Below are 15910 nucleotides of genomic sequence, written 5' to 3'. Positions count from 1 at the left end.
ATAACAAAGCATATAATGCTGAGGTATTGTAACTTTGGCTTTTAATATGTTTTATATGCTGATGTTTATATTTATAAAAATCTTTAATAACTATTGCTAACATTTACAAATAAGACCTTATTGTTTGCCATGAATTTCACATGTTCTGTGTCAGTCCCTCTGATAATGCCACAAGAAAGGTCACAGCACAGAAATCTGAGGGTTAGATTTAATAATTTCCTCAAGGTCATACAGTTAGCAATTCTAGGAAGAAAGAATTCTAATCTAGTGTCCTAAGTCTAACTGTAGTGTTCATAGTGATTCAACTTCAAAAAAAGAAATCTACTTCTTTTTTATAATTCTGGATCAGTTTCACTAAAAAGTATTCTGAGCTTGCAAGAGAAGCTGTTAAAATGTTACCACTTGTAAGTACATTATCTGTGTGAATTAGAATTTGGTTAATATTATGGTACCTAAACAATGACTAATTCATCAGATACTGAGGCACTAAATGACAATGATGATCTAGAATACCTTGAATTCAAATTTTGGGTTAAAGCACCTATTGTTCCCGTCAACTACATTAATATTGGGAAGAGTTTTATGTTCCAATTCATGCATTATATTAATATTTATAAAAATACCCCTTACATACAGTGAAATTTCATATAACTTAAAACAAAACAAAAATTCCCCATACCTTTAAATTAAGTAAACTGCTTGAACCAAAGTGCTTTTTAGGGTTTAAAAACAATCTGAATCAAACTCTTGATAGATTTCCACTGCAACAAACTTAATGCTCCCGGTCTGCACTTATGAAATTGTCCCCTGGGTTCCAAGGTTACTTAACAGGTTAAGTTACTGAATCTGTCAAAAACCCAGGAGGATTAACTGACTGCAAGGTTCTGAAAGACTGTAAAGAATACTACGCAGTCAATGCAAGATCAACTACTAAGTACAACTGAGGGTTAACAATAATGAAACTACTCAGAACAGCTGTGAGCAGCACACTGAAATATTATCAAAATTTTATAATTTTCTCCAGTGATCTATATAGACTTACCTTACTTTTAAATCATGATTTTGCAATAAGGCAGTAAAATTTATTTACCAGCACCCAGCTAACTAGAATCCGAAGTGAACCAACATTCTCAGTCTATTTATTTATTTATTTATTTATTTATTTAAAGGTTTTATTTATTTACTTGAGAGAGAGACAGTGAGAGAGAGCATTAACGAGGACAAGGTCAGAGAAAGAAGCAGACTCCCCACGGAGCTGGGAGCCTGATGCGGGACTCGATCCCGAGACTCCAGGATCATGACCTGAGCCGAAGGCAGTCGTCCAACCAACTGAGCCACCCAGGTATCCCTCTCAGTCTATTTATTGTAAGCTATTTTAGGTTACGTTACAGACATTGTTCAAATTACCTTGCCTAACAATGATGACAACAGATCTGCTTAGTAAGAGATCTTACTAAGATCTCCGGCACTACCAGGTGCCAGAAACCATGGCAAATACTATACATACATAATATATCATTTTAAAAACAACTTTACAAGATAGGTATACTGGTTCCATTTTACAGATGAGAGGTTGTATAATTTATTCAAGGTCCCAAACCTACTAAGTGAACAAGGCAAGATTTATCAAGTCTAACTAGATCCCAAAGCCTACTCTTTCCTAAAGCAGCTTTACAGTACCAGACAGTGAGTACCTAGATTTATAATGAGAACCACAGGACATTACAAGATGCTCAAAGAAGTTTAATTTGTGTTCACTTTACAGTAGAAGAGCTGGTACTAATACACACACACAATTTTATCATGCAAAAAACGTTCTCAGATTTCCAGCCAGTAAATGAGAGAACTGAGAGTAGATTTAACAGCAACTGATTTCTTGATAACAAAACTGGAGAAAGTGAGAAGGAAACACTGCTGAGTGTTACTAACACTGAAGACTGACTATCACAAAGTTACGTGACATAACAGCCCAGATCTAAAGTACTCTTAGAGATAGCATCTTCTTCTATGGAAATTCCTTAAAGGAAGAGGTAATACATCATTCAATTCTGTCTCATGTGTATACTAGGAAACTTTCTGCACATCTGATATATTCAGTTAAAATTTGAAAAATTGAACACAGCTACAAATAAGCTCAAATAAGCTCCAAATGTCTCTGACAAAATGATATAAAAATAAGTGAATACATTAAAATTTATGTGCTTTATACTCCTTGGAGGGCTCTTGTACCTCACATATATTTTTATTTTTATTAGAGATTTCATTTATTTGACAGAGAGAGAGTATGAGCAGGGGGAGTGGCACAGGGCTAGGGAGAAGCAGGCTCCCCAATGAACAGGGAGCTTGATGCAGGACTCAATCCCAGGACCCTGGGATCCTGACCTGAGCTGAAGGCAGACACTTAACGACTGAGCCACCCAGATGCCCTCCTTACATATACTTTAAAAGCTTGGTGGTCAGTTTCCATGGCCAGAGGAATTTAGGATTATCAAGTCAGACAACTAGATGGAGATGTGCTATATATGAAGACAGAAAATCAACAGCACCAAGTAGCAGCTGGGAGAAAAAGAGGGACAGACAAACACTATCTAAAGAAAGAAACTCCCTGAGCCCATTCTTGGGGTTGATAATAGCTAACTCCAGTTGTAGATATTATAATGTAAGTATCATAAATCAAGCCCAGAGTTGCAACTCTGAGTCATCATGAAAAGATCCAGTTAAACTCAATGTAATCTTTTAAGAAGACAGAAAAGGAAGAAGTATAATTTTTAAATGATTTTCATCAAAAAGGTTAAGTTTAAAATCTTTTGCGTAATGGGGCAAATTTTAACTCTACTGTAAACTCAGCAATTGAGAATAACAGCTTTTCAAGGTACTTGAAAGCCAAGGGTGTAGATTAGTTGCTCTACAACTGAGATGGTAAAGGAAGAATGGCTACAGTACAATGTTTTCTTAAAATACAATTTATACTAGACTCCAAAGACCTTTTGGTCAACAAATGAGGCACAACATGATAATAACCAAAGGAAGAGAGAGCAAAATGAAATATTCCCGAAAGTAGAAAAACAAAACCCCTCAATTCCTAAGTAACTGTTTTCTAATGTGAAAACCTTGATTTAATAAATCATTTTGATTTTCTAAGTTTAGAAACTGTACTTTGAAAAAAATTCACTTTATTTAAAATTAACACAGTATGTCAAAAGCACTGTATGGGATGGAAAATTACTAGCAAATCATAGAAAAAAATTAGTTTTAATCTTGTGAAAAACATCAGTTTTAAAATTCTAGAGGTGCTTCCAGTTCTTGTGAAAATATATTACCTCTCACAGTTTTTTCATTACAAATGATTTCTACTAACCCAAAGTGAGTGCTTTTTTCAATTTCTGTAGTATAACTGTTATTTAGAATTAATTAACGTACTACCCCTAAGGATGACACATAAGTAAATGTACAGTTACCTTGGCAGTATCCTGTCAGGAAGTTTGTGTGCTGGAATAGCCACAGGTAACTTCTGCATTTGTCTTGCATAATCAAAAAGCCCTGGTAAATTATGGGAATAAAGCTGAGAAGCTTTACCTGTAAAGAAAAATAACCAGCATAATAAAAGCTAGTAACATAAATAGGAATAATTTTAAGATACGTAAAAAACGAAGACTTACCAGATATTGATAGTAAGCAATTGTTCATTACGTATAACCATGTACACCTTCGGGGAAATAGCTGGTTTAAAAAAAAAAAAAAGTGCAAAGTTTACAAAAGATAACATAAAATAGTAACATAAATATGTACATAATTAACTATGTAACCTGTCTTATCAATGGGCTAGCCTTAAAAAAGAAATTTATTTTTAATAGACATTCATTTTAGAAGACATTTAAAACAAGATGATATTTATATGGGAGAAAAATAAGTAAATCAGCGATATAATTTCATTACCTAAGTCTCAATATGATATGATTAGTTCCAGTCTCCCTTATGGTTAAAAACTATATAATCCCAAATGCAAAGGGAGAAAGGACATTTCCAAATGTCTATTCCTTTATTTTGGTTCTGGGGTTAAATAATTAACTTTCATGTGTACTTCTCTAGATACTTTCGTTATCTAGGCATATGGACATGCCCAGCTTCTCTAGCAGAAGAGACACAAAAAAGAATCATGGTGCAGTGGAACATAGGGTATAGAAACACTAGGTATGGAGGAAAAAAGGTTGAGGGAAAAAGATGAAAATGTACAAATAATTAAGAATACAGATATGGAATTCATTTCTGAAACAGTCCATAAGAACTGACAGGCAGCTCTGGAAGTTTGAAAGTGATTAGTATTTAGGGCAAAAACAAGGGAATCCATGGAACACAGTCCATATTCTTTGAAGGAAAAACGTAACTGCTCTCATTAATACATATTATTATGAAGCCCAGTGGTTCTCAAAGTGGTCCCTCCATCCACATCAGCATTATTAGCATCACGGGGGCATTTATTAGAAATGCAAATTCTTGGACCTCACCCCAGACTTACTTAAGTAGAAGTTCTGAAAGGGGGCCCAGCAATTTAGTATTAACCAGCCCCTCCACATGATTCTGAGGCATACCGAAGTCTGAGAGCCACTGATGAATATAATGAAGCATTCTGATTTAATAAACCCAAGCGCCGGGGTTGCTCTGGCAGCTCCTACTCAGTTACTCCAAAATAGACTGGGATGTGGGCAGGGAAGGGAGAGAATGAAGGGACAAATGAAACATACCAAGGCCTCTAAGGGCTTTACTTTATTAAAGCACAAAGTCACAATGATGTCCCTGGATAATTAAAGGAGAAAAGGTAATAATAAAAGGGAAAGAACAAAGTAAAAGCTACTTCATGTAAAATCTGATTGTTTATTTGCAAAATATACTCACATAAAGTATCTAATTTCTCCAAACAAATAAGATATGGCAATATAGTTTTAAAAAGAACTATTATTGAAATATAGTTGACATAAAACATTGTATTAATTTCAGGTGCACAAAATTCTATACATTATCCAATGCTCACCACGGTTAAATTGTAGTCACCATCTTTCTCCATACAATGTTATTACAATATTATTGACTATGTTCTCTAGGCTGTATTTTTGCCATAGTTTTTAATTTTGAAAAATGTGTCTATTGCTGTGTCTCAGACTGAAATGACATAAACATTTCCTATTTTATGCTAGTCATAAAAAATCCATATTGGAATTGGGAATTCATTGGCTACATTGAGAAAATTAGGCAGAGTGAGGCAGTGACTTACTATAAGCCATATAGCAGTATATTATCAAAGTAGCAAAAACTGTTTTTGTTTTGTTTTAAAGATTTTTATTTATCTGACAGAGAGATAGAGAGCACAAGTAGGCACAGTGGTAGGTAGAGACAGTGGGAGAAGTAGACGCCCCACCAAGCAGGGAGCCCAATGCAGGACTCAAACACAGGACCCTGGGATTATGACCTGAGCTGAAGGCAGCCACTTAACAAACTGAGCCATCCAGGAGCCCAGCAAGAAGTTGCTTTATATTTAATACTGTCTTGAACTGGGTTTATCTTCATTAAGAAAAACCATCAAAAGTATTTCTCTACTATTAAATCTATGGTCTATTGTGAGATGATTTATTTGTAAACGTAAGTGAGTTAGTTTGTTTAATACAAACATACAAAGTACTAGGGCAGGACAAAAACTCCTCACATAATAAACTGTCAACACAGGGACAATGAAAAAGTATTTATGCAAAGTTTTATTAAGTGGACTTTGCTCTGGATTTTTGTTTTTTAGCCACATTTAATAAAACCCTAAAGCTTTTCTAGATTTCTAATGTTGAGTTCCTCTAGCAAAGCAGGCTCTGGGTGAAATAATCCATTTATTGAAGGTATACAGTAGTTAAGAAGAGTAGGTTCTACAGTTTGCACAGACTCAGATACCTGCTTTCTCAGTGACTGTGACTTTGGATAATGTGATCTCTGTGAGTCAGTGTTTTATTTGTAAAATGGAGCACCTAGACCTAACAGAGCTGGCTGTGGTGATTAAACAAGAAAAGGGCGTGGAAGACGGGCATATGTGGCGCACTCACTGAGTGTTAGCTGTAAGGAATCAAAGCAGATAAAAAATTTAAAATCAGGACCCTGTTTGGTGTCATCTCCTCTCCTTTCAGCATCTTCCCCTAATAGACTCATGCCACCTGGTCTCTTTCTTCTAGAGAACAGAGAAAATCCACCTAATTTCATAACAAGATAAAAAAAACTCTGGGTCGCACATATTCTCATTCCCTACTTTTCAAAGGCAAGGGAAAAGTTTTCACTTTGTAGGGCATGTGTAGCTCAGACTATATTATTCAAACAGTGTAGTTTCCAGTGCTGAAGCATCTCAGGAGGGGACTTCCTGAAGACTGGGACCAGATGGGGTTGGTGGGCACCTTCACTTAACAGTCCCTTGAATTAGGCGAATAAATGCTGACCCCACTTATGCATGAAGTTACCCTTGTTCTTACAATTAATATTGTTACCTATAAGGTGATTTTTAAATCTTATTATAGCCAAGAAAAATATCACTACCTTTGAGTTATTTACTGATTATTACAATTAGTAATTATAAGTACAATTATACAAGACCCTTTCCATTTTTCTCTAGTTCCTAATATTTTTCAGCTACCTCATTATATACCACTTCCATCCAGATTGAAAGATTTACAGTGTATCATACAGTTTAGGATCTTGTTAGAAAATCTGATTAAAAAATGCTGCAATGAGGGGCACCTGGGTGGCTCAGTGGGTTAAAGCCTCTGCCTTCGGCTTAAGTCATGATCAACCCCCTGCACTGGGTTCTCTGCTCAGCAGGGAGCCTGCTTCCTCCTCTCTCTCTGCCTGCCTCTCTGCCTACCTGTGATCTCTGTCTGTCAAATAAATAAAATCTTAAAAAAAAAAAAATGCTGCAATGAGAAAAGATGGAAATGTTTGGTTATGAAGAAAATACCATTACTTACATATTTTTTTCTCTCCATTGTATTTGTAATCAATTTATATTGATAATGGACACTGAGTTATACATCCCACAGGCACCCAAAACTCCGTGTGACCAAACTTCATGCACTATCATGCCCTTCAAACCTACTTCCCCTTCTGTACACGATACCCTGACAGGTGGCACTTGTCATTCACTAGCTGGAGACCTGGAGTCAACCTAGATTTTTTCCTGCTTTCATATTGAAGAGATCATTTAATATGCCAGTTCCCGCTCTTTAGTCTTTCTCTAAGTCTGGTGTTTCTCCACAGGAGCCACACAGGTGGGGGAGGCACTGTGGTGAAGCAGTTAAGGATACAGCCTCTGGAGGCAGCTGGCCTGGGTTCATATCCCACCTAGTTCAGATACTTAATAGTTGTGCGATCTCTGAAAGTTACTAATCCCTTCCGTGCCTCAGATTTCTCAACAGAAATGTGATCCATGATGGTATCTATCTTTGAGAGTTGTTGTGAAGATTAAGTAAGTTAATTACATTAAAAACAGTATCTGGCAGGGGTGCCTGGGTGGCTCAGTTGGCTGAGCGTCTGACTCTTGGTTTCAGCTCAGGCCATGATCTCATGGGTCATGGGATTGAGCTCCGCTAATCGGGGAGTCTGCTTGAGATTTTTTCCTTCTGCCCCTCCTCTCTCTCTTTTCTCTCTGGAATAAATAAATAAATCTTTTTTAAAAAGTGTAAATATAGTATCTGGCCTCCAGTAAGTTTTGTATAGGTATTAGCTACTAACACCATCGTTACCATTTTGCAGGTTGTTTAGCTTTGCTGGCCCTTGGCTACTAAATGCCAAAAGCTTCCCCCAGTCCTTGGGACAATAACCAATGTCCCCATACAATTCCAAACCCCTTTCTGTCCTTTCCACTTCTGCCCCGATTCAACACTTCTTCACCCTTTGACCAAAATCTCTCCTGCCATCTCTCATCACTCTGCAGATAGTTCTAAAATGCGGACCCGGTCATCAGCCTGGTGCCCAAGCCCAGGGGTTTGGCAGCTGTCCACCCCACCTACCTCCACCTACTGTCCCTATGCTGCAGTAATCCTATTCTCCAGTCAGACTGGTCATGGCTCCCATCTTCCCATGCTGATTCACAACTCCACGCCCTCATATTTACCCTCTATCTGTCTGGGAAGCTTCCGCTCATTGCCATGAATGGTCTCTTCTCACCTGCCCAGAGGAGGGGCTAGTGACTTGCACCTCTGTGGCCTCGACCTGTGCTCACTTCTAAGGTGACAGCAGAGTGTTGCAGTAACTGCCACATCTCTTTCTCTATTACATCATGAGGTCCTGCAGGGCAAGGACTAGTCCTGCGAATGTGTCCTTGGGACCTGACAAATACAATATGCTCTGTGAAGCTCTTATGGATACAAGAAGCAAAAAATCCTAGAATTGAAACTTATTTCTTGCCTACTATCTATATGTAACTTTAAAAAAGGGACAATACAAAATAACACACCTGTTCCATTGATGTTTCATGAAGTTCATTAAGATTCAAAGTATAAATCCCTTCTTCGGCACCAAATATCAAGTACTGATCTGAAATGACAAAGTATTTCACCGGTTTTGATATGTAAAATACTTTCAAAAAGGATTTATATAGAAATTAAGTAAATATGTATTAACATGAAGAAAGAATTACGTGATGGCTAAGCAGTAAATATAATTTAATACAACTAAGTGGCTAAACACTCTACCTTAATGAGCTGAGCTATATGTAAATACCAGCCTCAAAGCAGATAAAGAGGTTCTGAAGCCTGGAATACTAGGGCTCCTCACATATCAGAGGGTGCTGAGGACTGGCAAAGAATCTGTAGCTTCTTTTCTACAATTCCTTTAAGAGAGGATCATGTACATTTGATGTACAGAATATAAATACAGAAGAACTGATACAAAATATTTTTGCAGATGAGCTACCATTATAAGCAGCGTCACTGAAACACTAGGATCTAAAAACAAAAACAAAACAAAACCCCAACAAACCAGGATCTGGCTACTGCCTATTCAAAAAGTTAACTAAAACTTGGCTACCTGCTACGGTACCCAGTATCTGCTAGAGCATGGTAGTTTAGACACAGTCCTGTCTGAGCTGCTTTTGATAATAAAAAACAATAGGTCAAGAACTTCTCCACACTAAACTGAAGTAGGCTGAGAACAACTGAGAATGTCAAGAGCATTCCTATACTGCCCAGTATTTAGGATTAGTGCTGGCAGATTAAAGGCATAAGCTTTGTAGTCCGACCCTACAAATGAACAGGATTCCAAGTGCAGCTATACCCCAGACTGGTGACAAAACAATGAACCTCTCTTAATGTCATTCTCCCTACTTGGGAAATACAAGTTCCTCTACCTTGGATTTTTAAAAGATTTAGTAAGACGTGCAGGCATGTATTCATGTAGCTCTTACATACACAGATACTAAGATATATAGTGAGAGAATACTGGTTGTCTTTTGTCAGTGACTAATGACAACGATTCTTACTATGACTCCCTTTAAGGTGGAGAGGCCCTCTAGAGTGTTCACTACACCCTGGACCTTTGGCAGTTAACTCCTTTAACAACAGCTATACCTAAAACACAAAGATACTGAACGTGCAGCTACAGAAAAAAACTTCTTTGGAGGAAATCAGGGTGGCATAGAGTATATGGTTTCACTCTATTGATATGGGGACCACACAGTGAAATTTTAGTGTTACAGGTCACTTCAAACACTGCTAATAACACGGAGAAACATATTTACCTTGAACAATTTTTTAAAATTATAACAAAAAAATTTTCAGAAGGGTATTCTGAACATGAAGAAAACTGAATGCTTTCATGGCCTCATGTTAAAAAACAGTAAGAAAGATAACACAGAAACATATAGTACTACCTCTTGTGTCTGGGTTTATCCATGATGTTGCACAGTGAATTTTCAAGGGACATCCATTAAAAACCTTTGAAAAACATGCACCCATCTGGAAAAACAAAGAATAACCAAGTAATACAATATTCCCTGATAAGAAGGAAATCATAAATTCTACAAAGGTGAAAAGTTTCTTCTTTCATTTCATGACCTAAAATGTTCTTAATCATTAAAATTAACATTAAAACATGAAAGAGGTATAGCTGATTTCAAAATTCATATTGAGTACTTCAAAACATGTGTCTATACCCCTTTAAAAAAAAAAAGCAATGTGCTTATTCTCCCTGGATGGTCAATAAAAAGCTTTATTTTTTTTTTTTGTTAATATTTATCAAGCCCATTTACAAGTCTTTTAGATAGTAAGTACCTTATAAGGAAATACAGTATCATTCATTTGAACTTTTTTTGATCATTTGAATAAAATGTTAATTTTGAAACTGTTGTAGGTTAGAATAAATAAATACAAGAAAGCTTACTCATTTAATCACCTTTTCTACCAACATCTTGAGAAAGGAAAGAATACAAAAATATTTGATGAGAAGAGCACTGTGCATCATTTTATGGCTGGAATGTTTTCTTCACAAATATGGAGATAATACCCAGAGACAGAATGCATTACTATAGTTGATAAGGGATTAAAAATACTAACATGAAAAAATAATATCATAAACTTTGAGGTTTCCTTTTCCTCAAAGAAACCTACCAACCAATATTATTAAGATATTAGTACCAAATAACAACAACCTGGCAATACCAGCAGGTGATAAAAGACCAATAAAAAATGTTTTTATGATGAGGGCAGAAACTGTTATCATTTAACTAGCTCATTATTCTTCAAGAAAACTGCCAACATTTCGTATGTAGAGGTGCTGCCTAATTGCTAAAAATCAAAGTGACAAAATGAGGTGCCAGACAATGAAACCAACCCCACCCATAAGCTAGTCTGGACAGCTGACAGGACCTGGCTTTCCAGTTACGAGCTCTTCCCTGTTAGTGGCACCTGACCTGACAGCTCTGCACTGTACCCAAACAGGCAATCACGCCCTGCTGTTTGAGTGTCTCTGCTGGATTTGGGAGCCCTACTCTCAAAACTTTTATTTTGTAAAATAAGGCACAAATATTTAGATCTTTATATAATTACGAAGTGGAGTGAGAAACTAAAAAGGCTAAAAAGGAGAGTTAAGAGGTTACAGATTAGAAAGGCAGCAGACACCTTCTAAATTAGTGTCATACTACATTTTAGGTTACAGGTTTGTAGTGATGAAAATGCAGTTCTATTTATACTGATGTACAATTACATGGAGCTAATATAATTTAATTGAGCTAATATAATTTCATAATATAATAACATAATTTTAATACTAAGGCAGCAAAAAACCCAACCAGGACAGAGTGGAACACAGGAGTATACCTAGGAAAAGATCCTGCAAACATTCTGGGGTTTCAGTTTTACTCATGTCAAAATAGAGTTTGGGCCAGATGGTCCTTTAATATTTCTTCTAGTTTTAAACTTCTGTTTTTGACAATTAAAAAATGTGTCATGTCTACATTTTGTACTTCCTATTATATCCATGTGCCTTTTTTACATTTCTTCAAAAATATCTACAAAGAAGATATTAACAAATTTTGGAATAAAGGAGTTTTAAAATGTGTGATTTACCGTAATTTTATTTTGTAAAGCTACTTTTCAGATGTAACAATATTTAAGTTAGCAATCTTAGACTTTTTAAAAATTAATAAAGGAGATTCTTTCAAACAAGTAGAAAATCTAACCAAAGATACAGAGCCAAGCAATTATCTTTCATTGTATTTAGCTTGAAAACAACCTGTTTGATATTTATACTTACATGCACTTTAGGTGTTGGGGGTAGACCGTTACTAATAGGCTTCTAGAAAAAGAATACATGCATGAATACACTTTTTGTTGCTATCTGGTATAAAATACTGTATTTCAAACACATGTATCAAAATAAAATACATGAACCCTTTCTTTTTGTAAAATGAAACAATATAGGTAAGGCTGAAGTTCCCTATAATCCTTCTATAGTCCACTTACTCCTGGTACCCACCTCCCCAAAAACTGATTTAGTGTGTACCCTCCCTTTCTTCTAGATAACCATATGAACTCATGTATTTGTGTGTGTTTTCATACCTCTTTCGTGTGTATGTATGTATGTATATATGTGTATGTATATGTGTGTGTGTGTGTGTGTGTGTGTATGATTCCCTACAGGAAACACTTTTTGTTTTAGAACATAAATGTCACGCACTGTTTTATCAACCTCTTCTTTGCCTTAATGTTGGGTCTTGGACAGATCTTCATATCAGTACACATAGATCTGGTTCATTTGTTTTAACTGTAGCACAGTATGAATATAACATACTTTATTTAGCTATTCTCTAATTATTACTGGATATTTACGTTATTTTCCATTTTTTACTATACCAAAAATGCAGAAATGGTCACCCTTGCATGTACCTTACTATGCAATATGTGAATGATTTTTTTTAGGGTACACTGTAAGAAGAGAAACTACTGGAACAAAAGGGCTGAACCTACATTCTGGCTGCCAAACTTTCTGAGTACTCATCTCATATCATACCCATCAGCAATGTAGGAGAGCACTGGTTCCTTATGATCTCACAGACACTCAATGTTCTCAAACTGATCAATAAAAATGTTTTCTCCTTAATTTGCATGACTGATTGTCAGGAAGATTGAGAATATTTGAAAAACAGTGAATTGGTTATTTGTATATTTTTCTTCTGTGAATTGTCTTTTCCCATTTTTTTTTTTTACTGAGTTATGTTTTTATTATCTATTTCTTGGAGTTCTTTATGTAATCTAGATTTGAAATTTTTTTTTCTAAAAAATGACTTTACTTACTTTTCAGAGAGAGAGAGAGAGAGAGAGAGAGCGTGTGCGCATGTGCATAAGCAGGGGGAGTGTTAGCCGGAGGGAGAAGCAGGCTCCCCGCTAAGCAAGTAGCCCGATGTGGGACTCAATCCCAAGACCTGGGGATCATGACCTGAGCTGAAGGTGGATACTTAACCAACTGAGCCAACCAGGACCTTTAGATGTGAATACTTTATCTATTAAATACATTACACATGTCTTATCCTAGCCTGTAGATTGTCTTAATCTTGTTTACAAAGTCAACTGAAGTTTCACATTTTGATGAATTCAAATGTATCAATCACTGGTCAAAGTATACTGATAAGTATAAGGAGAGTAAAAATAGCATAATCCTTCACCTACAACATGCTCAAGAATACCAGATATTTTTCCAAGGGGCTACGTGCCTGAAGTATATGATTTGTCCCCTGGAGAAGGAATCTCTTTGAGAGAGAGGATATTTTATTTATTTCTTAAAATGTAGTCTTTCCTAATTCAAGATAAACTCGACCACTTTTTTTTTTTTTTAAGATTTTATTCATTTATTTGTCAGAAAAAGAGAGAGAAAGAGAGAGAGAGAGAGATAGAGAAAGAGGACAAGCAGGGGGAGTTGGCAGGGGGCGAGGGACAGGCAGGCTCCCTCCCTACTAAGTGAAGTCGATTAGGTTCCGAAACCCTGGGATTATGATCTGGGCCAAAGGCAGATACTTAATCAACTGAGCCACCTAGTCATCCCAGAATGATACTTTAAACTCTATTTTATGAAAGTTTATACTTCTTTGGAGGTTAATCTTAATATTTTAAGGAATGACATCTTAATTTTTTCTAATCTAAATCAAAATTACCTAAGTGTGACAAAAATTAAAAAGCTATTAGTTAATTTTGTATACATAATACAAATGAAGTATTCTATGGAGTACTACTTCTGTAACTACTAGACACTTCTGAAATTAAGACTATTTGAAATTTTATCTTGCAGATAGATATATGAGGATGTATAGCCTCTCATGGCCAATAACTTCTGATAATGTTCTTCCATTTTGCAAATAATTTATGTACTTAGTTTTATATTGATATCCTTAAATTATGTTAGATCACCTACTCTGGCAAAACATTTTTAATTAGTGAGCTCTCAATGTTGTAACTGGATTTACATTAAGTATTGGCAGAACTGGCTATAAATAATTTCAAGCTGCAGAAACTAATCATGTTTTAATATATCATGGATACTGTTTATCCTATGATACAGTTATGGACATATTTCAGAATTACTGAGACTGTTAGTTTCACTACTACAGAACAGTAGTTCCTTATCCTACTGAAATAGATAATAGAGTGGATTAAAAACGCATACATAAAACACATCTACAACTCTCAAGGTTCTTACACCGCACTGCAGGTGTAAGGCTGTATATCTGTACTACTACATTAACAGGGCTGCTAAAATTTACACTGATGAAAACAAAAAGGCCCTGCTCAGCTGGACAGACTTCATAAAAACTTATTCCTGAAGGGCATTTTATGCTTTTGTTAACAACATCCTACCTAAATTTCATAAATTATGATGGATAATCCCAGTTAAGAGCTTTAACTGAAAATAAAAAATGGTACATCATATTATGTCATGAAACATTTACTTTTCTTTTTATTTTTAAAGATTTTATTTATTTATTTGACACAGAGAGAGAGAGGTATCACAAGTAGGCAGAGAGGTAGGCAGAGAGAGAGGGAGAAGGAGGCTCCCCACTGAGCAGAGAGCCTAATGCGGGGCTCGATCCCAGGACCCTGAGATCATGACCTGAGCCGAAGGCAGAGGCTTAACCCACTGAGCCACCCAGGTGCCCCTACCATGAAATATTTTAAGAAAAAGTTTATCAGATACAGTACAAAAGCCTCTAGCAGTGTGCTTTCTACCTAAGATCATAGCTATGTGCACATAAACATTTTAAATACACTATAAATATCTATAAAAACAAATATTAGTATACATAAAAACTTAAAAAAAATACCATCTTATCTCATGATCTCAGCTGCTGAATTGGGGATTTTAAGGATTTTTTGTTGCTTTAAGTTCTATGATGACAGACATTTGTCATCTGATGATGAAGAGATTCTTTACAAATGTTAAAATATTTTTAATTCCCTGATAGATAACACTTATTTATCTATAACAGGAATAGCTGTTAAGGTTAATTTCATCTTTCCTGAAGTGATATTTTATATCTACTAGAAAATAATTTTTCCTCCTTGTTAGGTATTTTCTTTGAGTAAGAGTATAATACCATGAATTATGTAAACTACAGTTAAAAATCTGTCCTGAGTAAGTCCTAGCTTCCCTCATCTGTCCATGTCCTATTTTCCATAACTTTTTGAGACTGAAAAAGGAACTTTGTGAGAATCAATCTCATCACCATGAGAATAGTCATCTGTATGCAGAAGGTCACATTTTATAATACACGATTGTAACCAATTGGCCATCATTCAAGTTTGCCACAGCAAAGTTGCTTTTTTTTTTTAAGATTTAAGCAACCCATTTTCATTATATTAAATACCATATTGTAAAATATATAATTCTAAAGTTTCATTAATTACAATAACAAAACTGACTTAACAATGAGAAAGAAAAAGAACAAGTAGAGGTTATAAATATAAATACCTACTGGTACATCTTTCTTTTCTTTCCTTGAAGGGTTTGTGCCTCTGTGTTCATTCTGTTGTTGATATAATGAACCATCTCGTTCACCATTTAACTGGAAGGAGCTCACTCCATTTCCTTCAGTGAGATGTTTAAATATATTTAAAAAGGATTAATTTTCATGAAAACTTTTATTCAGAAAATCATCAACTAGGAAAGAAAAATCCGATCTCTCAGATGGTTTCTGTCTTCACTTGGGATCACCCAATCAGAAATATTTAGTACTCAAAGAAGTTTGATACACATGTTCTGCTACTTGTATCTCTTTTTCCATATAAACAAATTTAAAATGAGGTTATGTCTAAGCACTTATATTTGTGTAAAAGACAAAGGTATATATAACTACTTTCAGGAAAGGGGCAATTCACACTATGTTATCCAGGAAACTTTAGTAGTT

The 15910-nt window shown here is 35.6% G+C and overlaps 1 protein-coding gene across 8 annotated transcripts in view; it reads right to left on the bottom strand.

The window, feature by feature from the left end:
• MAP4K3 (mitogen-activated protein kinase kinase kinase kinase 3) overlaps window positions 1-15910 on the bottom strand; it is a 196629-nt gene that overhangs the window by 18696 nt on the left and 162023 nt on the right. For all 8 annotated transcript variants that reach the window (XM_045079196.1, XM_045079190.1, XM_045079192.1 and 5 more), the window contains 6 exons: window positions 15479-15591; window positions 11770-11811; window positions 9890-9974; window positions 8477-8556; window positions 3660-3720; window positions 3459-3576 (listed from right to left, as the gene is read on the bottom strand). In XM_045079196.1, the coding sequence (XP_044935131.1) occupies window positions 3459-3576; window positions 3660-3720; window positions 8477-8556; window positions 9890-9974; window positions 11770-11811; window positions 15479-15591 (499 nt within the window). The remainder of the gene's footprint in view (window positions 1-3458; window positions 3577-3659; window positions 3721-8476; window positions 8557-9889; window positions 9975-11769; window positions 11812-15478; window positions 15592-15910) is intronic.

This window comes from Mustela putorius, unplaced genomic scaffold (assembly GCF_011764305.1).
Source record: "Mustela putorius furo isolate JIRA1106 unplaced genomic scaffold, ASM1176430v1.1 tig00000281_pilon_pilon_pilon, whole genome shotgun sequence".
Taxonomy (NCBI): Eukaryota; Metazoa; Chordata; class Mammalia; order Carnivora; family Mustelidae; genus Mustela; species Mustela putorius.
This window is presented reverse-complemented; position numbering and strand designations above follow the sequence as displayed.